This window comes from Callionymus lyra, chromosome 1 (assembly GCF_982586985.1).
Source record: "Callionymus lyra chromosome 1, fCalLyr1.hap1.1, whole genome shotgun sequence".
NCBI lineage: Eukaryota > Metazoa > Chordata > Actinopteri > Syngnathiformes > Callionymidae > Callionymus > Callionymus lyra.
Window position 1 is genome coordinate 36,267,045 of NC_141818.1, and position 24,671 is coordinate 36,291,715.

General features: G+C 38.9%; 2 protein-coding genes and 1 pseudogene across 4 annotated transcripts; 1 reads left to right on the forward strand and 2 right to left on the reverse strand.

The window, feature by feature from the left end:
* Window positions 1-576: 576 nt before the first annotated feature.
* Window positions 577-21,045, reverse strand: afmid (arylformamidase). Of its 2 annotated transcripts, none has more exons than XM_087805315.1 (12): window positions 20,972-21,045; window positions 4,831-4,980; window positions 3,723-3,813; window positions 3,089-3,193; window positions 2,957-3,005; window positions 2,751-2,836; window positions 2,625-2,697; window positions 2,128-2,225; window positions 1,987-2,065; window positions 1,208-1,343; window positions 1,027-1,131; window positions 577-943 (listed from the first exon to the last, which is right to left on the reverse strand). In XM_087805315.1, exons 2-12 carry the CDS (start codon window positions 4,858-4,860, stop codon window positions 914-916), a joined length of 882 nt encoding a protein of 293 aa, XP_087661441.1. In that variant the 5' UTR covers window positions 4,861-4,980; window positions 20,972-21,045; the 3' UTR covers window positions 577-913. The 2 variants fall into 2 exon arrangements, with proteins under 2 accessions (XP_087661441.1, XP_087661431.1); XM_087805305.1 differs by lacking the exon at window positions 20,972-21,045 and adding an exon at window positions 5,578-5,679.
* LOC148089293 (thymidine kinase, cytosolic-like) lies at window positions 6,066-19,529 on the forward strand. The gene is made up of 7 exons (XM_087805354.1): window positions 6,066-6,211; window positions 6,337-6,368; window positions 13,717-13,830; window positions 18,055-18,148; window positions 18,226-18,315; window positions 18,513-18,632; window positions 18,723-19,529. Exons 1-7 carry the CDS (start codon window positions 6,152-6,154, stop codon window positions 18,897-18,899), a joined length of 687 nt encoding a protein of 228 aa, XP_087661480.1. The 5' UTR covers window positions 6,066-6,151; the 3' UTR covers window positions 18,900-19,529.
* LOC148089294 (kynurenine formamidase-like) lies at window positions 20,241-24,667 on the reverse strand (annotated as a pseudogene). The gene is made up of 9 exons (XR_015713217.1): window positions 24,534-24,667; window positions 23,818-23,967; window positions 22,711-22,801; window positions 22,077-22,181; window positions 21,945-21,993; window positions 21,739-21,824; window positions 21,613-21,684; window positions 21,117-21,214; window positions 20,241-21,050 (listed from the first exon to the last, which is right to left on the reverse strand). The product of XR_015713217.1 is annotated as a kynurenine formamidase-like (transcript).
* Window positions 24,668-24,671: the final 4 nt, after the last annotated feature.

A 24,671-nucleotide genomic window follows, 5' to 3' on the forward strand; every position in this document is an offset into this window, starting at 1 on the left:
GAGCTCTTCTTTCAGAGACGAACGGTTTTGGATACAAAACGTATTATTTACCTTGTGTTCTACATAATTATGTTTCATTTTACCCCTTAAATATCAATGCATAATAATGCAATATTTTATCTAACAGGGTTATAACAACAAAAAGACGAGTATATGAGTAAATTCACTTAATTTAAACATCTAAAAAAAACAAAAACAAGTATACATTACTTTGACTTTCACAGCAGTCAAGCACACCGCATGGACAGTTTCAAAAGCAGGTGAAAAACAACCGTAAAAGAGAATTTCAAGTATTTTTTTATTATCTCAGGGTGAAGATAAAAGGCCCGAAAAATAAATGTGTTTGTGGTATCCCTTGTGATATATCTGGGTCAACCCATATGCAATAGTGGAGGTCGTTTACCTTGAATCGAACGCAACACAAGGGATAAAACAATGGCGTTTGTTTTCTGGCCTCTGGGTCACCTTGACCCCGAGAAAAGAGAAGGGTTAAAAGAGAATAATACAAAGTGTAAATGACAGTTTTTAAGTGTTACTGGGTTTTATACTCAAGAAGCAGTAGAACATGTTTTTTATGAAGAATTGCTTTAATTGTTGCAGTTACTAAGATACAACAAACAAGTACATTGTTTTTAACACCTTCCTTGAAATGTACATACAAATAAATTAAAAGTCGTTTTCCTCACCTGAATGATTGATTTGTTATTACTTTACAGAGTGATTGTAAAAAGCTTCATTTAAAGTAAACAACAAGGCTGCTGTCCTTCTATTGCTACATTCTTAATTATTAAAGTGACTTGTTATTAGGCAACAATTGTGATTCGACTCCTTTAATAACCTTTTAAATGTATTAATGGACAAAGCTAAAACCAGACACGATCTAAACGGGTCAGGTTGACCCCAGGTTGTTGCCTCAGCTCTTTCCCATCATCTTCAGGAGGAGCTACAAATAAACAAAAGACAAAATCTTAACCATATGGTTACGTTTATCATTAACGCTCAACAAGTGCATTGTTAGTTTATCACCTTTGTTAGATGATAATCTTCATCCACGAGTTGTTCGATGATGTTGAAGTGGTCCGTGTTTGGAACGTCCTCCATGATCACGTTCAGTCCTGACACCTGCAGAGTCTTCAGAAAGAATTAAAAAGGAACAAAAGTTTAGTTTCATTCAATTTTACGATGCATCTGGATTAGTTTCACCGACTTTAAAGTAGTCTTCCGACTGTTTTCGAAACTCTGGCGAGTCATTTTGAGCAACGGCCACAACGATCTGACAGTCAGAGGACGAGAGTTTGAGCTGAGGGACAAGAGTGCTGGGACTGTTCCTCAGAGCCACATCCCTGCCAACAAAAGACAAGAAAAAGGGTCAGACAGAGGCTGGTACCTAAAACAATTCAAGGACACACATACAGACAGTCGCCTAAACAATAGTGACCCCAAAACATATGTTGCAATTCATCCTTCCATTGACCTTATGCCAAACTAAAGTTTAAATTGCCTGTTATTATGTGTCGACAAGTTAAAATGTAATTTTCAACAGAAGACTGTATTTCTAAGGTGCTATACTGTGACTGTATTGAGGGGCTAACAAGTCAAAAGATGGACACAAATCAATAAAAGAGGCAGAAAAACTAAAATATTGACATAAAAACAGTAGAATATTGACAAATTGTAGAATAAAATTAAGCTGAATACAAACAAAACACTAAAGTTATACAGACCAAATGATAGAATCTTGCAATTAAATTCTTAAATTATGCTTAACACAAACAAATAAATACAGACCAAAGAGTAGATTTCTGCCAAAATATTGTGAAATGAAGCAAAATAGAAACAAATACTAAAGTAATACAGTCATGAATAAAATTAAGCTAAACACAAACTCTCATTTGAAAAGACATATCTTAAAGTTGATTTTGCTTTAATAAAAGACTGAAAAATTGGAACGAGTGTATGGCTTAGAAATCTTGATTGTTTACTTACTCTGTCATTTTTAAAGGATCGTTCACGTAGGTAGACAGGATGGGCAGAAGATCGTAAATACCACTGACCAGAAAAGCTCCTGCAAAAGTATTAGAGTTGTTACTTGACACTCCAGGAAAACGGATCGTCCTCATTTCTCACCTTTAATTTGTGGAGCGATACTATACTGTGACCAGTCTGTGGAGAGGACCATTGCAGCCAGGTGAGCTCCAGCAGAGTGACCACACAGATACAAGCCGCTACAAAATAAAGCCACAAATAAAGTGTGTCAATGAGTGAAAACATTTAACATACATCCAACGTCTAAATGTTTCATTGAAATCTTTATAATCATCTTTAAATGACAAGAAACACCTTGAAAACATTACTGGAAAAAAAAATGAAAACAACTTTATTTTTGATTAATGAAACCTGAATAATAATGAATAAAACTACCTAAAAAAATGGTTAAAGCATCAATTCTGGATATTTACATCCAGACTCTCAACTACGGAAGTAAATAATTTAAAGTATTGATCAACGTACTTGCAGCCACAAGTAAGAGTGCTATTCACACATCTATATTTTCATCTCATTAAAGGTTCAAAAGTTCCCTTTATTAAGGAACAAACTTAGTCAACTACGAGACAAACACTCACCTGATGTGAGAATACTGCTGAACAACCGAAACAACGCTTTTTCTTACTTGAGATACCATCAGATCCATGTTTCCTGAAAAGCAGCAGGTTATTGAAAGCATTTTTCTCTTTAAGAAATATTCTCACCTTTAGGAGCAATTGAATATTCAACCGCCACCACCACGACACCTTTATCGATAAGAGGGACCGCCATGAAACCAGACTCCTCTTTGCTGCCAGAAACATAATTACATGTATCAAACTCAAGCAAACTTATGCGACAATGTCCCCTGATCCCTTATTCTGGCAGCAGAATCACTTTTTCTTGTCACCAGCGTATGTTGTATATTCACCTGAGAAACTGCCAGTAACCTCCATGAATGTAAATAACAAGTGGGAGAGCTGAAACATAAAATGGATTTTTTTATTTTATTTTATCCGTGCAGGCTTTATAAGGAAGTATTTGAGAAAAAAAAAGGTTCTACCTAGAGAGTTGGTGCTGGGAATGTAGGCATCCAACTTCTCCTCTTCTCCATCTCCATATGGTACGTTGAGTAAAGTTTGAGCAAGACTCCGGGCTCGCTCTGTACCTAAAAAGAACAGACAAAGTTATTGCAAATGAGGTAGAAAACAAGCTAGCAGTGAAATTGTATCTTAGGAAAAATGTAATCATATGTATGAAGAATAATTGTATTTAAATAAACGTTAAAATATGTCAAAAGCATTCCTAAATTTAAAAAAATCTATATTAAATTATTATATTTGCATGTTCTTGTCCCCATCCTGTACATCCAAAAATAAGAAATAAATAAACATTTTTTAATAGGAACCTACCATTTTGAAAAATAAAAATACGACCAACTTTAAACAACATCCTGCTTGTGACACACATATCTTCATAATTTATAACAACTCAATAAATTACACTACATGTTTTTTTTTTTAATGATAGAATAATTGTTTTATCCAGCATTCTTTTGAAATATCTATTTGTCCGGACATGTCATCAATCCACACAAGAGCTGGTAAACATATATATTCCACGAAGAAGAAAACACCTGCGCTTTACTTCTTTTCCATTCATTCCTCAAATATTGGATAAATTATTTCAAGTCCAACCTTCCTTCACAGCCTTGACATGAGCCTGGATCACGTCGTCCGCGGACATCCTGTGCGACCACCGGCTGGGAGAATACTGGCGATTCAGCTCCTGGCAGAAGAGACTCCTGTCAGACCGCCGCCATTGACGGTGCTGAGAATAACGTTTAGCATAGCGAACAGCGACCTCTGCCGGTCACGATAGACCATTGCTTTTCAGTTTCATTAAAAAAAAAGTATTTTACGTCTTTTTTGATTAATTAATTTGAGTAGCAATATACAATACTTAAACTACTTTTCCTGATCGAGGGTTCTGTTCCTACCTGTAAGAGTTATTTACTTACAGACTAAGTTTAAGGCCTTCACTGCTAATGATAAGTTATCATGTTCACCACTCAGAACCAGCAGGGCTTTCCTCTCTGTCCAGATGTTATTCCCTCCCCTAACTTCAAATCCTCTTTGATTCTTCCTCAGGGCCTTGGAAAGGTTCCCGTCAGACGTGGACAAGCTGGCTCACTTGGATTGGGTTCAAATGGTTGCTGTTTTTCTTTTCTATGCCTTTACTTTCCAGAGGTTTCTCACTGGGGAAAATTTGCCATAATCCGGACCTACCAGGTGGCAGGTTCTTCTTCAGGTAGTCTGAGGGAATCGTAGTCGCTGCGTCTAGGGCCCCCACCTCGACATTGGCCATGGCGCATATCCTTGACGTGATGGTCGGATCAGTAGCCCACACAGTCTTGGATGCTAAATGTAAAACCCAACGGCCTCAGTTGACTTGTGTCCTGGGCTCATGGGCTCCATGTGATGCTGCTGTCTGGAGCGATGTCCAGGTCTTCGGCTTGGTGTTAACCAATAGTCAAGCTCGGTTAGAGGGCATAGCACCATGGAGTAGAACCCCCGGATTATCTAATACAATCCAGGTTCTAAGAATGGTGAAATAGATATGATTTATCCGGGGCATTATAGTTGTTTAGTAGAATAGGAAGTCTCAATCGTTGACGTTAACATCAATTTAGGATATTTCCATGACAACATGGTTTCAGAAAACAGTTTGTGCGCAGACGACATCGACACTGTATTCACAGTGACAGTGATAATGCCTTGAACTATAAATAAATTGCATTTTTACCTCTTTATTCATGGCTGTCCAGTGTTCCATGTTGCTTTATGTTGTGAATATATGGCTCCTTCAGCAGAGAAGACTCCAGAAGCTTGTTGTAGGCAGTGAACAACGGCTGGACTTTGGATTTATGACCTCTGGCGTAGTAATGGCTGCAACCTTGACAAACACAAACGCAAAAACTGCTTTTTGACAGTGACGACATGTCTTATTTTCTCCTTCTAAGTTGTTTGTATTCATTTAAATCAACTAGTGTGAATATAGGGTTTGAATAAAGTTTGGATATATTTAAGTATGGTGCTTTCTTTCTAGATGTTAAACATGGCAACATTTGACTTCACAATTTATAAAAAGTATTTATGTATGTAAAAAAGAAAAGCTTAATTGAAATAAGTGTGAATGTCAAGTAAGACGAACGTCAGTTTTTAAAGATGAGAAAATAAGCTTTGGTGCGAGTGTTACCTTTACAAATTAATAAATGAATTACTAAAACAAACACCAATGAAAAAGTAAATATATTGGGTGGTTCATATTGGAACTGACGCCCACGAGATCCAACATACACAAGAAAACTCCCTAAAAACTAATAATAAGCTGTTAAACTTAACTTCCTCAATTTACTATAACTATTTCCTTTAATACTTCATAAAACCATCAGATTTATGTACGTATTTTCTTACAGACATCTATAAGTATCGCTATCCAAACAAATTTAAATAACATTGTCCACAAAACTGCGAGGCATGTTATACTTACGTTATAGCAACAAAAATGTTTTAAATCCAACACAACGTTTGTTTTTAATAAAAGTAAACAAGCGTGCGTGACAAGCAAATGGGCGCAGCTGTTTATTCTTAACTGCGCATGCGCGACTGTCTCGCTATCTATTTTTTCTCGTTTATGTTTTACACGAGGACTCAAAAAATAACTTAAATAGAAAATAAAAAAAATGTATTTAATTTTTTTTAAAATATCCGTTCGTATTTTAATACTCGACATGTCCACGAACAATCTGGTGTTTATCCTCCCTTTACAAACGGCGAAAGTTAACTTATTAAAAGTCCCTAAACTATATGTTTAACTAGTATTTAATAGTCAAAACTGAACAACCATTTCACCAGTGAATGTTCGAGATACACAATCGAATTTTGGTCTTCACTGCCCCTCGTAAGGCTGCCATCACGTGAGATTGACTGTTTGGGTGACGTCTCAGACTGGAACCACTATTAGTTCGCTGTTTGCGCGCCAATTTCAACTTTGCTGTAAATCTTTGTCTTTCCTCACGTTTTATTTCACTAGTTTAAACTTTAACCTCTTTATTCTGATAAACATGGACTGTAGTGACTTCCCCACGACTTTCCCAAACTCCAAAGCAAGAGGACAAATCCAGGTTAGTGGAACTTTTGCGTTTAAATTAAATTATGTTTTTAAAATAAAATACAATAAAAATAACAAAAACGCTTAAAAATGACCATTGCAAGATTATTCAATAACTGTCACCTTGCATTTCAACAGGTTATCTTCGGACCTATGTTTTCAGGCAAAGGGTAAGATGTTCAAATATAATGATTCTTATCCATGAATGCCAACATTCCCCTGTTTTATTTCGTATTAAATTAGACTTAAGTAAAGTTGGCTCGATATTGGCAGATTCGATCTTTGCGCGTTAATAACTCAAGAACGCTAAGGTGTTGAATTACAAATCTTACCTTTTTCAAATCACAGTCACCTGCTGTATTGACTACAAGCGCGTTTGAACCTTAATATTTCGTCATATTGTCCTGAGAAAATACACGGATTTCTATAACTCTTTAATTTAAGTTTTTATGGCCACCATGTTCATGTGACTAAAGAAGGGCCTCCATTTATATGTTTCCACACTCATTAGTTTTTTACATTTCTTTTCAAAATCACTATTTGTGTGCAATATTTCACATACATTGTGGCTTCCGTAAACATCACTCTACGGCATTTGTGTCAAACTCAAGGCCTGCCTTGACCAAGGAAAAAAAAATAATAATAAAAAAAACTTGTCCGACAAACCAATCCCACAACAGACAAAATGGTTTTCCTTATTTTATTCGCGCTGCTTGCGTTCCCTTCTCTGACTCTGACTCGGTCAGGTTTTCACAAGCGCAGGCACGCAATCCATGGCGCTGCAGGGTCGGGTTCTCATTGGCCAGCCTGTTGTAATGCAAGCAGGAGGCGATGGACCATACAGTCTGTCTGTCTGTCTGTCTGTCTGGCTCGAATCAACATTTACATTTAACGTTTACCCACAATGCATGCCTACCGGTATTATGTTTCCCACGATTAGAATAGAATAGAATAGAAAAGCTTTATTCATCCCGAGAGGGGAAACACACTTTCACAACAGCGCAGTTGGAAAAAAAAAAAAAATAAAGTGCAAGGAAAAGGAAATAATAAAAGAGATAATACAAAATAAAATAAAAACGATCTTAAGAATATACAAATTATTTACAAAATTAGAAATTGACACTATTAACAAAATAAAATAGAATAAAAATAAAATAAAATAGAAATAAAAAACGGAAAAAATAAAATAAAATAAAAAACACACAAGAAGAAAAACACACTACGGATTAGCATCAGGATATTTAAAGTAGAGAGTTAAATATCCTGACACCAGTTGGGATGAAGGACCTTCTATAACGCTCCGTCCTACACTGGGGGTGCCTGAGCCTGCCACTGAAGGAGCTGGCCAGCTCCTCCACGGTCAGGTGCAGTGGGTGGAGAGCGTTGTCCCTGATGGAGGAGAGTCTGGAGAGTGTCCTCCTCTCTCCCACCTCCTCCACCGAGTCCAGCGAGCGGCCCAGGACAGAGCCGGCCCTCGTGACCAGCCTGTTCAGTCTCTTCCTGTCCCGGTCCGTGCTGCCTGCTCCCCAGCAGACCACAGCGTAGTGGATAGCAGAGGCTACCACAGAGTCATAAAAGGTCCTTAAAAGTGGTCTGCACACTCCGAAGGACCTCAGTCTCCCCAGGAGGTGGAGGCGACTTCGGCCCTTCTTATACACGGCGTTGATGTGTGTGGACCAGTTCAGTTTATTGTTGAGGTGAACACCCAGGTATTTGAAGCTGTCCACTAGCTCAATGTCCGAGCCCTGGATGCTCACCGGTTGATGTGGTGGGGACTTTTTCCTGAAGTCAATCACCATCTCCCTTGTCTTACCGGTGTTTAAGCAAAGGTAGTTGCTCTCACACCAGTCAACAAAGTCCTTGATGACTGACCTGTACTCCAGCTCGCCCCCCCCAGACACGCAGCCCACAATGGCCGAGTCGTCAGAAAACTTCTGGAGGTGACAGCTGCTGGAGTCATAGGTAAAGACCCCCGTGTAGAGGGAAAAAAGGAAAGGTGACAGCACTGTCCCTTGAGGCACCCCGGTGCTGCAGATGGTCACCTCAGACCTGCAGTCCTGCAGCCTCACATACTGCGGCCTGTTGGTGAGGTAGTCCATCGTCCATGCTGCCAGCTGTGTCCCAACTCCTGCGTCCTCCATCTTCTTCCTTAGCAGCGCCGGCTGGATGGTGTTGAAAGCACTTGAGAAGTCAAAAAACATGACTCTCACAGTGCTACCGGCGGCTTCCAGATGAGTCAGTGCCCGGTGCTGCAGGTAGATGACGGCGTCGTCCACCCCCATCTTTGGCCTGTAGGCGAACTGCAGCGGATCCAACGCAGAGCTCACCGTCGTGCGTAGCTCGCGGAGCACCAGCCTCTCCAAGGTCTTCATCAGATGGGAGGTCAGGGCGACTGGTCTGAAGTGGCTCGGCTCCTTCGCGTGTACCGCCTTGGGAACCGGAACCACACAGGAGGTCTTCCACTGGACCGGGACCTTCTCCAGTTTGAGGCTCAGGTTGAAGATGTGTGTGACCAACTCACAAAGTTGATCAGCACAGTCCCTGAGCAGTCTGGGGCTGAGTCCATCTGGTCCAGCAGCCCTGATCAAACCGGTTGAAATACTGGTTCAGTTCAGTGGCCCATCTTTGGTCTCCCCCTGCTGTGGCTCTGGCTCCACTCTGGCCATGACCTGAGATGTTCTTCAGGCCTTTCCACACATCCCTTGTGTTGCCCTGCGCCAGTTGCTCCTCCAGTTTCCCCTTGTATTCGTCCTTGGCCATCCTGATCGCCTTCTTGAGTTCACGCTGGACCTCCTTAAGCTCCTCTCTGCTCCCTGAAGCAAACACCCTCTTCTTCTTGTTCAGCAGAACTTGAAGTTGAGGGGTCACCCATGGCTTGGTGTTGGCAAAGCACCGCACCTTGCGGGTCAGCGTGACGTTGCCCTCACAGAACTTTATGTAATCCGTGGAATGGTCATTGAAGGTGTCGATGTCATCACCATGAGAGAACACGCTCCAGTCTGTAGACTCAAAGCAGTCTCTCAGCCTCTCCTTGGCTTCATCATTCCACATCTTAACAGTTCTTTTCTGTGCAGGCTGTCTCCTCACCATGGGAGTGTATTCAGGTCGCAGACATATCAGGTTGTGATCAGAGCGGCCGAGGGGGGGCAGGGCGGTGGAGGTGTAGGCACCTTTTACATTTGCATATAAAAGGTCCAGAGTCTTGTCCTCCCGGGTGTGGCACTTCACGTATTGTGTGAAGGTGGGAAGAATGGAGGAGAGTGAGGCATGGTTAAAATCCCCGTTAATGAGCAGGAGAGAGTTCGAGTGTTTGTGTCAGGCATCTACTCATCAACAAGAATTGACACAGTCAATATATAAGATGGGGAACCTAAAAACGTGACCAATAACTGGTTGTGAACTGAGACTTTCTTTCTTGTTGGGACATATCTCAAGACTCAACAATCTGATTTTCCTGCAATTTATTTATTTTTTCTCTGCTTGAGATGACAAGTGTGATGACACATGTGCATCAACAGGAAAACTTGCTTGTCAGACCTATTTCAGTTGCAACTTGTTAGTCTTGAGCTGTAAGTTTTGACTTATTTTTATGTGTAGCAATGTGTTTAGTACCACATGCAAGGCTGTGTGCAGCCATTTTATTGTAAAATGCTACATCACACATGTTGTTAGCAGCTCAGAATTGTTGGTTTTACAGTAGTTATGCCCCCTCTCAAGTAATACATTCAAAGTCATTTAACATTAAGGAGTAGTTACATTTATTTTACATTAGCTTACATTTAGTTACATTTATAAGTTACATCTGGCCCTTTGAGGGCAGCCATTATGATGATGTGGCCCCTGGTGAAAACCAGTTTGACACCCCTGCTCTACGGAGACAGCTTTATTGAAAGTGTCCAGTGACATCATGATGTCGGCTGACTCTGGTAAATTCACTGTTCTGGTTTTCTTGGATCTGTCCTCAGCCTTTGACACAGTTGATCACCAGATCCTGCTGAGAAGACTAAGGGATGAAGTGGGACTGTCTGGGTCTGTGTTAGAATGGTTCTCATCTTACCTTTCTGGGTGCAGTTTTAGTGTATCTGCAAATCAAATGAGGTCTGAATCGGCAGATCTGTTGTGTGGAGTCCCTCAAGGTTCTGTTCTGGGTCCTTTATTGTTTTTGCTGCACTTGATTCCCCTCGGTAAAATCATTCAGAGATTTGCAGATGTTTCTTATCACATTTTTGCTGATGACATCCAGCTCTACTGCTCTTTTGATCCAACTGAGCCCCAGAGGCTGAACAGATTAGTCAATTGTTTGCTAGAAATCAAACAATGGCTGCGTGAAAACACTCTACAGCTAAATGTGGACAAAACTGAAACACTGGTGATTGCTCCTGATGATAAGATTCCAGGGTTGAGTCAGTACTTGGGTGACTTAGGTCAGTCTGTCAAACTGAGCCTGAGAAACCTGGGTGTTGTATTTGATAAAGACATGTCTCTTGTTCGACATTGCAGAAAACTGACAGAAACTGTTTCCTTCAACTGAGAAAAATCTCTAAACTTAGGAAAATGTTGTCGGAACATGATCTGGAGCTTGTTATCCATGCGTTTGTTTCTTCTCGTCTGGACTATTGCAACAGTTTGTTTTCATGTCTTAACAAGAAGGATCTGTCTCGTCTGCAGTTGATTCAGAACTCAGCGAGAATTCTGACCCGCTCAAGTAGAAGAACTCACATTTCTCCGGTCCTTAAAACTCTTCACTGGCTTCCAGTTTCTTTCAGGATCAACTTTAAAATTCTGGTTCTTACTTTCAGATCTATTCATGGTCAGGCTCCTCCTTACATCACTGATCTGATCCAGCCTTACACCCCAGCTCGGGCTCTGAGGTCTGTGGATCAAAATCTACTTATGGTTCCACGCACACGGCTTAGGACCAGAGGAGAGAAATCTTTTCAGGCTGTTGCTCCTAAGCTTTGGAACGATCTTCCTCTCTCTTTGCGCTTGATGGAGTCTACTGACTCCTTTAAGAAACATCTTAAGACGTTTCTATTTGTTCAGGCTTTTCCTTGAATTTCTGGAACTCCTGTGTTGTTCTCAGTATTATCTTGATCTTTAAAATATGTACTTTTTTGAGTATTGTTTTGATTGTTTAAGCGCTTTGTGACCCTGGTCTCGAAAACAGCTATACAAATAAATATTACTTACTTACATTTTGTAATAGCTTTGTAATTACAACTCTGATGGTCACCAAAATGATGTCACTTATGAAGTACCTTCATGTCAAGTTACTACACCCATTAGTTTTTTTAATTTCTTCTTGAAATTATAAATATGACCATTTTTGTGCAATATTTAACATACATTTTGTAATAGCTTTGTAATTACAATTGTGATGGTCACCAAATTCATGTCACTTATGTAGTACCTTCATATCAAGTTACTACACCCATTCGTTTTTTTTTATTTATTCTTGAAATTTTCAAAATCACTATTTTTGTGCAATATTTCACATACATTTTGTAATAGCTTTGTAATTACAACTCTGATGGTCACCAAATTCATGTCACTTATGTAGTACCTTCATATCAAGTTACTACACTCATTCGTTTTTTAAATTTCTTCTTTAAATTTTCAAAATCACTATTTTTGTGCAATATTTTACATACATTTTTTAATAGCTTTGTAATTACAGTTTTGATGGTCACCAAATTCATGTCACTTATGTAGTACCTTCATATCAATTGTAATTACAAAGATATTACAAAATGTATGTGAAATATTGCACAAAAATGGTCATATTTATAATTTCAAGAAGAAATTAAAAAACGAATGAGTAGTAACTTGACATGAAGGTACTTTATAAGTGACATCATTTTGGTGACCATCAGAGTTGTAATTACAAAACTATTACAAAATGTATGTGAAATATTGCACAAAAATAGTGATTTTGAAAATTTGAAGAAGAAATAAAAAAAACTAATGGGTGTAGTAACTTGATATGAAGGTACTACATAAGTGACATGAATTTGGTGACCATCAGAGTTGTAATTACAAAGCTATTACAAAATGTATGTGAAATATTGCAAAAAGATGGTCATATTTATAATTTCAAGAAGAAATTAAAAAAACTAATGGGTGTAGTAACTTGACATGAAGGTACTTCATAAGTGACATAATGTTGGTGACCATCAGAGTTGTTATTACAAAGTTATTACAAAATGTATGTAAAATATTGCACAAAAATAGTGATTTTGAAAATTTCAAGAAGAAATTAAAAAAAAAAAATGAGTGTAGTAACTTGATATGAAGGTACTTCATAAGTGACATGAATTTGGTGACCATCAGAGTTGTAATTGAAAGAAAGTCTGCTGGTAAAATCAGACAATATTTTTCAACACTACATTTTTGTCAGTGTAAGTAATTTGTAGATGGTCCCTCGTCTGATGCCGCGCCTGCAGAGGCTCTTTCAAGCTATTTTTTGCTGTTTAGGTGCGATCAACACGTTTTCTTAAAAAAATGAGTGTGTAGTACATAGCTAGTGTAACAGAGCTCAAAATACATCGGGCTTTGTTATTTTTAATAACTCGTATAAAGAGGTATTAGAGCGCAAAGATCGAATCTGTCAATATCGAGCCAACTTTACTTAAGTTTAAATTAGATTAAGTCAAGTTTTATTAAATAAACAAACCCGAAGTTCTTCCTCCTCCCGCCAAACGTTGCATTGTTTATCTGTCAATGTGTTTCCTGTCCTAATTAACTAAGTGAAGATGGTCCAGTATTGACTCGATCTTTGCTCTCTAATTCATTTTTATACGAGTTATTAAAAATAATAAATCCCGATGTGTTTTGATCACTGTTAGACTTTGTACTACACCCTCATTTTTGAAGAAAAAATGTGTTAATAGCACGTAAGCAGCAAAAATAGTTTTTGAGAGAAATGAGGGACCGTCTACAAATTATTTTACATAAACAATGAAAAAAAATGAATATTGACAGATTTTAACTAGAAGAATTGTTTTAAACGTTTTTTCTTTCACAAATAATCGTTAGTTGTCAACATTTTTGTGTATTGTTTTGGTTATTTTAAGTTATTTTATGCAATATTCATTACCCATTTTGTAATAACTTGTACTATCTGCAACACAGTTATGTCACTTATAACAATCATCCATATCATGTTGCATCACTCATTAGTTTTTTAAAAATGTTCCTCTAGATTCTTTCATATCAATATTTACATGCAAACTTTCATAAACATTGTGTAATAACATCGTAATTACAGCTCTGATGGTCACCAAGTTCATGTCACTTTTGGGGGACCTTCACGTCATATCGTCCTAGTCAGTATTCAAGGTTGTTTACTTCACATTTTCTCTGTTATGACTCTTGTTCTGATAAACAAACGCTCTCATATCCAAATTTTAACATCATTATCCATACAGCTTTGTTGTAGCCCCACTCAAGTCGGTCCTCTCTGGGATTTTATACATTTTATATATGTTTTTAATCATTATTATTTCATTTAAATTGCAGCACAGAGTTGATGAGAAGAATCTGTCGTTTCCAAGTCGCTCAGTACCATTGCCTTGTCATCAAATATGCCAAAGATACTCGCTACACTGACCATGGAATGGCTACTCATGACAAGTAAGTTTTTCTTTTTCTAATGACGGAGGGAAAAGTTTTTAGTGTACACACACCTCCACATAAAACCACAGCGGTTGACACAAAGTACGGTACAAGAAAATGAAATATAGTACATCAAATAAACGGTTGAAATACACAATAAAACAGCTGCATAGACTAAAGCCGAGTTAAAAGCCATGGATTGAAAATTAGTTTTTAGATAAGTTGGCCAGTAGGGTTTTTTGTTTGTTCGTGTGGCCCACGATTAAATGTATACATGTATATTTTTTCTACTTGACAATGGGTATAAAGTATTTTTCAGTTACCCTTATTATATAGTGTATTGATGTCAAACATTCTTAAGGACTGCATAAACGTTTAATGTTAAAATTCACAGGTCATTCCCTTTGAAAGATGCAAAACTTCAAATATGTAGCAGTAAAATATAAATGTCTGGTCGTTGGAGATAAAACAAAACTAAGGTTGCAAACACAAGCTCCTTTCAGTCACATTGGCTTCCGCTTCCGGTGAGCCTTTGATCGGCTGCTTGAACGTAAGCTCCTGCAATAATTGCCAAAAACAGTCATTTTAACGACTACTTGTCCGGATATTATGCTCATATCACTAAAGATATGTCTCAAGCATCTCGGATCTATGATCGAGTCGGTCTGGAGTTCAGGTCAGGATGAGACGTGCAGTCGCGATCGCTCGGAACATCGACATTCCTCTAGCTGCAGAGCTTGACGACACATCAGCGCTGCCGTCTGTCCAGACCTCAAACGAAAGGTGGTAAGATTTTTTCATTTCCTCTCTTTAATTCGGCTTTTACAACCGAGTTGAACTTCAGTGACAGCTGGTACCCACGTGACCGCTGTCGGCTTAAAAGATCCCGCTCTGCGCGCCTGTCAGTGACGCGGCGTCGTCAGTGACGTCATTGGTGCTGAATGTGGGACTTCTTAATGTTCGCTCCATTACTAATAAATCCTTAATTCTTAATGATCTTTTTACAAGAGTTAATTTGGATTTATTATGTCTTTCTGAGACTTGGCAGAGAGAGGAAGAGTTTATTCATCTGAACGAACTCTGTCCAGTAGGGAGCGCTGTCCTGGGGAAGCCTCGCCTCTCTGGTCGTGGAGGAGGTCTTGCTACTGTTTTTAGGGAGAGTTTTTCTTGAAAGTGATTCAGACACAGGAATTCACTTCTTTTGAATCTCAGATGATCTTGGTTGGTTCTACAAGACCTTTCTATTGTGTGTCAATCTACCGCCCGCCTGGTCCTGCGGCGGTGTTCTTGAAAGACTTTAGTGACTTCTTATCTTCCATTATTCAAATGGAATCTGTTCTTATTCTTGGAGACTTTAATCTTCATGTTGATGACGTCACATCTTGTTCTGCTAAAGAACTTTTAACTTTAACAGAAGCCTTTAATTTTGAGCAACATGTTTCTGAACCCACTCATCAAAAAGGCCACATTTTAGACTTAGTTTTTACTCTTGGCCTGGACATTTCTAATGTATCTGTACATGATGTCCATCTGAGTGATCATTCTCTTGTCTTGTTTAACCTGGACTTCATCCCTGAACCTAAGCCTTTGAAAGTTAGGTCTCAGAGGCGTGTCAACTCAGCCGATACTGCAGACAGTTTTTCTGCTATGTTTGACCGTCTTTCCTTTGATGACTGCCCAGACGTGGACAGTTTGATTCACTGTTTGACTGATCATTGTGTTGAAATACTGGATCAAGTGGCACCTGTTAAATCGAATTTGAAAATTCAGAAAAAACGGTGCCCTTGGACAAAAAAGATCTCCTGAGTCTGAAGAGACTTTGTCGAAAGACTGAGCGTCTCTGGAAGTCCACTAAACTTGAGGTGCATAGACTTCACCTCAGGGATCTGATGACTTCTTACAATGAGATGGTAGAAACTGCTAGATCTGATTACATCAGAAAACTGGTAGCAGCAAATAGGAAAAACCCCAAAGTTTTGTTTGACACGATTAATTCTCTCGTGTCTCCTGCTCCTCAAATCACGCCTGTCTTCTGTGAAGCTGACAGCAATGCATTGTTGAGATTTTTCAGTGACAAAATTAAATTGATCAAAGAGAAAATCTCTCCCCCTTTGTTTGAAACCCCTACTGTCTCTGAGCCCCTCTCCTCCTCTTGGTCCTCCTTCACTGCTGTATCTTTGGGTTATATTTCGGCACTAGTGAACAAGATGAAACCCTCCTCTTGCTCAGATGACGTCCTTCCTTGTAGGCTTTTTATCAAATTATTTGATGTAATTGGCCCCTGGGTTACCAATATGGTGAACCTCTCCCTTTCCACAGGGGTTTTTCCCAATGCATTTAAACATGCCATTGTGGAGCCTCTACTCAAAAAACCAGGCTTAGACCCAACTGACCTCAGTAATTTCAGGCCTATTTCTAAGCTCCCTTTCTTGTCCAAGATCTTGGAGAAGGTTGTGTCTGAGCAGCTGTCTTTGTTCCTGGATCAGAGCGACATCCTTGAGAAGTTTCAGTCTGGCTTCCGTAAACATCACTCTACGGAAACAGCTTTAGTGAAAGTGTCCAGTGACATCATGATGTCGGCTGACTCTGGTAAATTCACTGTTCTGGTTCTCTTGGATCTGTCCTCAGCCTTTGACACAGTTGATCACCAGATCCTGCTGAGAAGACTGAGGGATGAAGTGGGACTGTCTGGGTCTGTGTTAGAATGGTTCTCATCTTACCATTCTGGGCACAGTTTTAGTGTATCTGCCAATCAAATGAGGTCTGAATCGGCAGATCTGTTGTGTGGAGTCCCTCAAGGTTCTGTTCTGGGTCCTTTATTGTTTTTGCTGTACTTGATTCCCCTCGGTAAAATCATTCAGAGATTTCCAGATGTTTCTTATCACATTTTTGCTGATGACATCCAGCTCTACTGTTCTTTTGATCCAACTGAGCCCCAGAGGCTGAACAGCTTAGTCAATTGTTTGCTAGAAATCAAACAATGGCTGCGTGAAAACACTCTACAGCTAAATGTGGACAAAACTGAAACTCTGGTGATTGCTCCTGATGATAAGATTCCAGGGTTGAGTCAGTACTTGGGTGACTTAGGTCAGTCTGTCAAACTGAGCCTGAGAAACCTGGGTGTTGTATTTGATAAAGACATGTCTCTTGTTCAACACTGCAGAAAACTGAGCAGAAACTGTTTCCTTCAACTGAGAAAAATCTCTAAACTTAGAAAAATGTTGTCGGAACATGATCTGGAGCTTGTTATCCATGCGTTTGTTTCTTCTCGTCTGGACTATTGTAACAGTTTGTTTTCATGTCTTAACAAGAAGGAGCTGTCTCGCCTGCAGTTGATTCAGAACTCTGTAGCGAGAATTCTGACCCGCTCAAGTAGAAGAACTCACATTTCTCCGGTCCTTAAAACTCTTCACTGGCTTCCAGTTTCTTTCAGGATCAACTTTAAAATTCTGGCTCTTACTTTCAGAGCTATTCATGGTCAGGCTCCTCCTTACATCACTGATCTGATCCAGCCTTACACCCCAGCTCGGGCTCTGAGGTCTGTGGATTAGAATCTACTTATGGTTCCACGCACACGGCTCAGGACCAGAGGAGAGAAATCTTTTCAGGCCGTTGCTCCTAAGCTTTGGAACGATCTTCCTCTCTCTTTGCGCTTGATGGATCTACTGACTCCTTTAAGAAACATCTTAAGACATTTCTCTTTGTTCAGGCTTTTTCTTGAATTTCTGGAACTCCTGTGTTGTTCTCAGTATTATCTTGATCTTTAAAGTATGTACTTTTTTGAGTATTGTTTTGATTGTTTAAGCACTTTGTGACCCTGGTCTCGAAAAGCGCTATATAAATAAATATTACTTACTTACTTACTTACTTACTTATAGTTGTTTATGGGATTTGGTCATGTTACTTGGTCAAATGTGTATTTGTCGGATTAAAAATAGTGAGTTGTATTTGTGCAGTGTTTAAATATAGACTTTTCTTAAGGGGTTTTATTACTATACAAATATTATTATCCTAATGCTTGGTTCAGTTTGTCTATTGATTATTTTTTGTGGTGTTTTATTACGTATCTAATCCCATGTTGTGTTTACAACAATGGCGATAAAAGTTGCTTATTCTGATTCTAAATAGCAGTTCATTAAAGTTTGTCTGATTCAAGCGAGTATATGCTGACCTCTAGTGGTGTGAATGTGTTTTTGTAGATAATTTATATACATCAACTTTCTGTGTCGATGATTCTCTCAGGAGCACAATGGAAGTCGTACCAGCCTGTCGTTTGGCTGAGGTGAGAAGTCGGGCTCTACAGGCTTGTGTTATTGGAATCGATGAAGGACAATTTGTAAGTGATTGTATCTCCACGACCTTCTGTTATTTTACAGTTTCAAAATCTTTTTTTAAAATACGGTTTCTCTGCAGTTTCCAGACACCGTGGAGTTTTGTGAGGAGATGGCCAATCTGGGGAAGATCGTCATCGTCGCAGCGTTGGATGGAACCTTCCAGAGAAAGGTAACGGCTGTTGCTTGCAGAGATCCTCACTCACAGCGACTCATTGTGTAGCCCGAGGACAACACCGTGACTCGCACCAGACAGAGTTCATTCAGACAACAGCCCATTCAACACACGGACACAAACGTCTCACTCTTGCCCCAATTATGCCATTAAACCGGCATTGTCTCCGTTTGTTTTTTTTTCGTTTCACACAGGCATTTGGAAACATTCTCAACCTGGTTCCTCTGGCGGAAAGTGTGGTGAAGCTGCACGCCGTGTGCATGCAGTGCTACAAAGAAGCCGCTTACACCAAGAGGATCGGTGCAGAGAAGGAGGTAAGAGATCGCCTGATTAAAATGATAAAAGAATATCTCTCCATTGTCACTAAGAAAAGTAAAAAAAAAAAAAAACTCTCCTGTCCACAGGTGGAGGTGATCGGGGGGGCTGACAAGTACCAGGCCGTGTGTCGACAATGTTACGGCGATCTGACGCCGAGCAAAGAGAACAGAACGACGATCAAGAACGAAACTCCATCAAAAAACGTTGGCAAGATTCTGGACACCGGCGTTCCCAGGAAGCTCTTCTCATCAATACAGATTTAAGGACTCGAATGAAACCATTTTTGTTGTGTTGATTGATGCCCTTAAAAGCATGAAGTCACACCATTGACCCTTGACCTTTAGGTAGAGGTCTCCCCATCTACTTTGCAATCAGGCCAGTTGAGGTAAGAGTCCATGCACGCCAGGACCGCTCCATCTTACAGCTCTGATGGTCGCCAAGTTCATGTCACTTATGGGGGACCTTCACGTCATATCATCCTAGTCATTATTAAAGGTTGTTTACTTCATGTTTTCTCTGTTATGACTCTTGTTCTGATAAACAAACGCTGTCGTATCGCAATTTTAACATTTTATATATGTTTTTAATCATTATTATTTCATTTAAATTGCAGCACAGAGTTGATGAGTCTGTCGTTTTCCAAGTCCAAGTTACTTTGTGTAGTTTTTGTATATTATGTGATGCATGAATCGGAGAATGACCTTTATTTTTTCATTTTTATGAAATGTTTTAATCAAACTGGTGGATCAGGCAAACCCGGGATATTGTTTTTATGACGCCTGTACGAGACACAAATGTGTATTTATGTCACTTGATTATTCTTGTCTTTGCTTAAATCAATTTAATATAAATCGAAAACCATTGGTGTGAAAGTTATTACAACATTATCTCAACAGGGGACTTTGTAGCAGTTCATTTAGCAACTAGCAATTTGCTTCGGCAACATGGGAAGGTGTAGATCAGGCCTAGAAAAAGGGCTTTCTGGGGCCACATGAGGCCCTTTGACTACTTACGTGGCCCTAATGAGGTGAAAAAAAATCATGTAGAGTCTGATTTTTATTTTTGTATTATTCCTTACTAGACTGAATATCTATGGGGCCATTAAAGATTGAAGTGAATACATAAAGAAATCTTTGGAAAATTTGATTATCGATTAACGATTTTAGCATATTTAGATTGATTTTATACCTTGCTCTCTTTTTGTCGCCTCAAAACAGCCACTGTGTAAAATGTGGCCCCTGAGGCAGATGTGATTTAAATAAGTAAATAGTTTCTTCTAACCAACATTAGCGGTACCAGGCGCCAAATCAATAGCTTATATCTTAAATATTTACCCTCGAGTTAAATCGTGTTGATTTTTTTCTCGCATTAAACTTAGGAGCTCTGTATTGACAGACATCAACGGCCACTGAAGAGGCATCTACGCAACACGAAACCCCCACATGCCGACCAGGACTGATATAACCTCAGTTTAGACTCGGAAAAATACATCCATGCTATATTAAACCTGCTGCATTAACCCTCTGCACACTGTGGAAGGGTCTTTTAACAGCAAGAAGATCATTTTGCCAGTACAAAGAGACATTTTAATCTCTTATAAAAAAAAAAAAGCACCTCTGAAACATGATTAAATAAAATGGAGCGTAGAGTATTGGATAGTCAGTTGCTTGTGGTTAAGGAAGAAACGAATGATTCACGTGGCACTAAGTTCTTAAGGTTTATTAAGGCGGATTAAGGTGTGCAACCTCAACATCACAGCATGTGACCATATTCCTAACGGAAAGTTGGTGATACAAGGAGAAAAGGTTGGTTCCGCTCACGAGCCGACGAGGGTGTTTGTTAATAAGACCCCCAAACATATGTTGCAATTCATCCTTCTATTGACCTTATGCCAAACTAAAGTTTAAATTGCCTGTTATTATGTGTCGACAAGTTAAAATGTAATTTCTGTATTGAGGGGCTAACAAGCCAAAAGATGGACACAAATCAATAAAATAGGCAGAAAAACTGTTGTTAAAATAATACAGTAGAATATTGACAAATTGTAGAATAAAATTAAGCTGAATACAAACAAAACACTAAAGTTATACAGATAGAATCTTGCAATTAAATTCTCAAATTATGCTGAACACAAACAAAACTCTGAATAAATACAGACCAAAAGGTAGATTTTTGCCAAAATATTCTAAAATGAAGCAAAATACAAACAAATACTAAAGTAATGCAGTCATGGATAAAATTACTCTCATTTGAAAAGACATATCTTCAAGTTGCTTTAATAAAAGACTGAAAAATTGGAACGAGAATGGGTTAGAAATCTTGATTGTTTACTTACTCTGTCATTTTTAAAGGATCGTTCACGTAGGTAGACAGGATGGGCAGAAGATCGTAAATACCACTGACCAGAAAAGCTCCTGCAAAAGTATTCGAGATGTTACTTGACAATCCAGGAACTCAAACGGATTGTCATCATTTCTCACCTTTAATTTGTGGAGCGATACTATACTGTGACCAGTCTGTGGAGAGGACCATTGCAGCCAGATGAGCTCCAGCAGAGTGACCACACAGATACAAGCCGCTACAAAATAAAGCCACAAATAAAGTGTGTCAATGAGTGAAAACATTTAATATACATCCAAGGTCTAAATGTTTCATGGAAATCTTTATAATCATCTTTAAATGACAAGAAACATCTTGAAAACATTATTGGAAAAAAAATTAAAGCAACTTTATTTTTGATTAATGAAACCTGAATAATAATGAATAAAACTACCTAAAAAAATGGTTAAAGCATCAATTCTGGATATTTACATCCAGACTCTCAACTACGGAAGTAAATAATTTAAAGTATTGATCGACGTACTTGCAGCGACAAGGAAGTGTGCTAATCACACATCTATAATTTCATCTCATTAAACCTTCAAAAGTTCCCTTTATTAAGGAACAAACTTAGTCAACTACGAGACAAACACTCACCTGATGTGAGAATACTGCTGAACAACCGAACAACGCTTTTTCTTACTTGAGATACCATCAGATCCATGTTTCCTGAAAAGCAGCAGGTTATTGAAAGCATTTTTTCTCTTTAAGAAATATTCTCACCTTTAGGAGCAATTGAATATTCAACCGCCACCACCACGACACCTTTATCGATAAGAGGGACCGCCATGAAACCAGACTCCTCTTTGCTGCCAGAAACATAATTACATGTATCAAACTCAAGCAAACTTATGCGACAATGTCCCCTGATCCCTTATTTTGGCAGCAGAATCACTTTTTCTTGTCACCAGCGTATGTTGTATATTCACCTGAGAAACTGCCAGTAACCTCCATGAATGTAAATAACAAGTGGGAGAGCTGAAACATAAAATGGATTTTTTTATTTTATTTTATCCGTGCAGGCTTTATAAGGAAGTATTTGAGAAAAAAAAAGGTTCTACCTAGAGAGTTGGTGCTGGGAATGTAGGCATCCAACTTCTCCTCTTCTCCATCTCCATAGGGTACGTTGAGTAAAGTTTGAGCAAGACTCCGGGCTCGCTCTGTACCTAAAAAGAACAGACAAAGTTATTGCAAATGAGGTAGAAAACAAGCTAGCAGTGAAATTGTATCTGAGGAAAAATGTAATCATATGTATGAAGAATAATTGTATTTAAATAAACGTTAAAATATGTCAAAAGCATTCCTAAATTTAAAAAAATCTATATTAAATTATTATATTTGCATGTTCTTGTCCCCATCCTGTACATCCAAAAATAAGAAATAAATAAACATTTTTTAATAGGAACCTACCATTTTGAAAAATAAAAATACGACCAACTTTAAACAACATCCTGCTTGTGACACACATATCTTCATAATTTATAACAACTCAATAAATTACACTACATGTTTTTTTTTTTAATGATAGAATAATTGTTTTATCCAGCATTCTTTTGAAATATCTATTTGTTCGGACATGTCATCAATCCACACAAGAGCTGGTAAACATATATATTCCACGAAGAAGAAAACACCTGCGCTTTACTTCTTTTCCATTCATTCCTCAAATATTGGATAAATTATTTCAAGTCCAACCTTCCTTCACAGCCTTGACATGAGCCTGGATCACGTCGTCCGCGGACATCCTGTGCGACCACCGGCTGGGAGAATACTGGCGATTCAGCTCCTGGCAGAAGAGACTCCTGTCAGACCGCCGCCATTGACGGTGCTGAGAATAACGTTTAGCATAGCGAACAGCGACCTCTGCCGGTCACGATAGACCATTGCTTTTCAGTTTCATTAAAAAAAAGTATTTTACGTCTTTTTTGATTTATTAATTTGAGTAGCAATATACAATACTTCAACTACTTTTCCTGATCCAGGGTGCTGTTCCTACCTGTAAGAGTTATTTACTTACAGACTAAGTTTAAGGCCTTCACTGCTACTGATAAGTTATCATGTTCACCACTCAGAACCAGCAGGGCTTTCCTCTCTGTCCAGATGTTATTCCCTCCCCTAACTTCAAATCCTCTTTGATTCTTCCTCAGGGCCTTGGAAAGGTTCCCGCCAGACATGGACAAGCTGGCTCACTTGGATTGGGTTCAAATGGTTGCTGTTTTTCTTTTCTATGCCTTTACTTTCCAGAGGTTTCTCACTGGGGAAAATTTGCCATAATCCGGACCTACCAGGTGGCAGGTTCTTCTTCAGGTAGTCTGAGGGAATCGTAGTCGCTGCCTCTAGGGCCCCCACCTCGACATTGGCCATGGCGCATATCCTTGACGTGATGGTCGGATCAGTAGCCCACACAGTCTTGGATGCTGAATGTAAAACCCAACGGCCTCAGTTGACTTGTGTCCTGGGCTCATGGGCTCCATGTGATGCTGCTGTCTGGAGCGATGTCCAGGTCTTCGGCTTGGTGTTAACCAATAGCCAAGCTCGGTTAGAGGGCATAGCACCATGGAGTAGAACCCCCGGATTATCTAATACAATCCAGGTTCTAATAATGGTGACATAGATATGATTTATCCGGGGCATTATAGTTGTTTATTAGAATAGGAAGTCTCAATCGTTGACGTTAGCATCAATTTAGGATATTTCCATGACAACATGGTTTAAGAAAACAGTTTGTGCGCAGACGACATCGACACTGTATTCACAATGACAGTGATAATGCCTTGAACTATAAATAAATTGCATTTTTACCTCTTTATTCATGGCTGTCCAGTGTTCCATGTTGCTTTATGTTGTGAATATATGGCTCCTTCAGCAGAGAAGACTCCAGGAGCTTGTTGTAGGCAGTGAACAACGGCTGGACTTTGGATTTATGACCTCTGGTGTAGGAATGGCTGCAACCTTGACAAACAAAAACTGCTTTTTGACAGTGACGACATGTCTTATTTTCTCCTTCCAAGTTGTTTGTATTCATTTAAATCAACTAAAGAGTGTGAATATAGGGTTTGAATAAAGTTTGGAGTCTGTCTCTGCCATTTTTAAATTTATCATCCACCTCCTGTTCACGTGAATGGCTGTAATCTGTAATAATAACAAGATTAACAACCGTTTTGGTAAATTAAACATTTGAACTAGGTTCATTGACTGTATTACAATTCGCTTTCTTTACAAATGAATAAATGGATCACTAAAACAAACACCAATGAAAAAGTAAACATATTGGGTGCTTCATGTTGTAACTGACGTGCACGGCACGGCCACGAGATCTAACATGCACAAGAAAACTAACTCAAAACTAATAATAAGATGACAAACTTAACTTCCTCAATTTACTATTAGTATTTACATTAATACTTCCTAAAACCATCAGTTAATGTATGTATTTTCTTACAGACATCTACAAGTATCACTATCCAAACAAACTTAAATAACATTGTACACAAAACTGCGAGGCATGTTATACTTACGTTATAGCAACACAAAATGTTTTAAATCCAACACAACGTTTGTTTTTAGTAAAAGTAAACAAGCGTGCGTGTCAAGCAAATGGGCGCAGTTGTTTATTCTGAACTGCGCATGCGCGACTGTCTCGCTATCTATCTTTT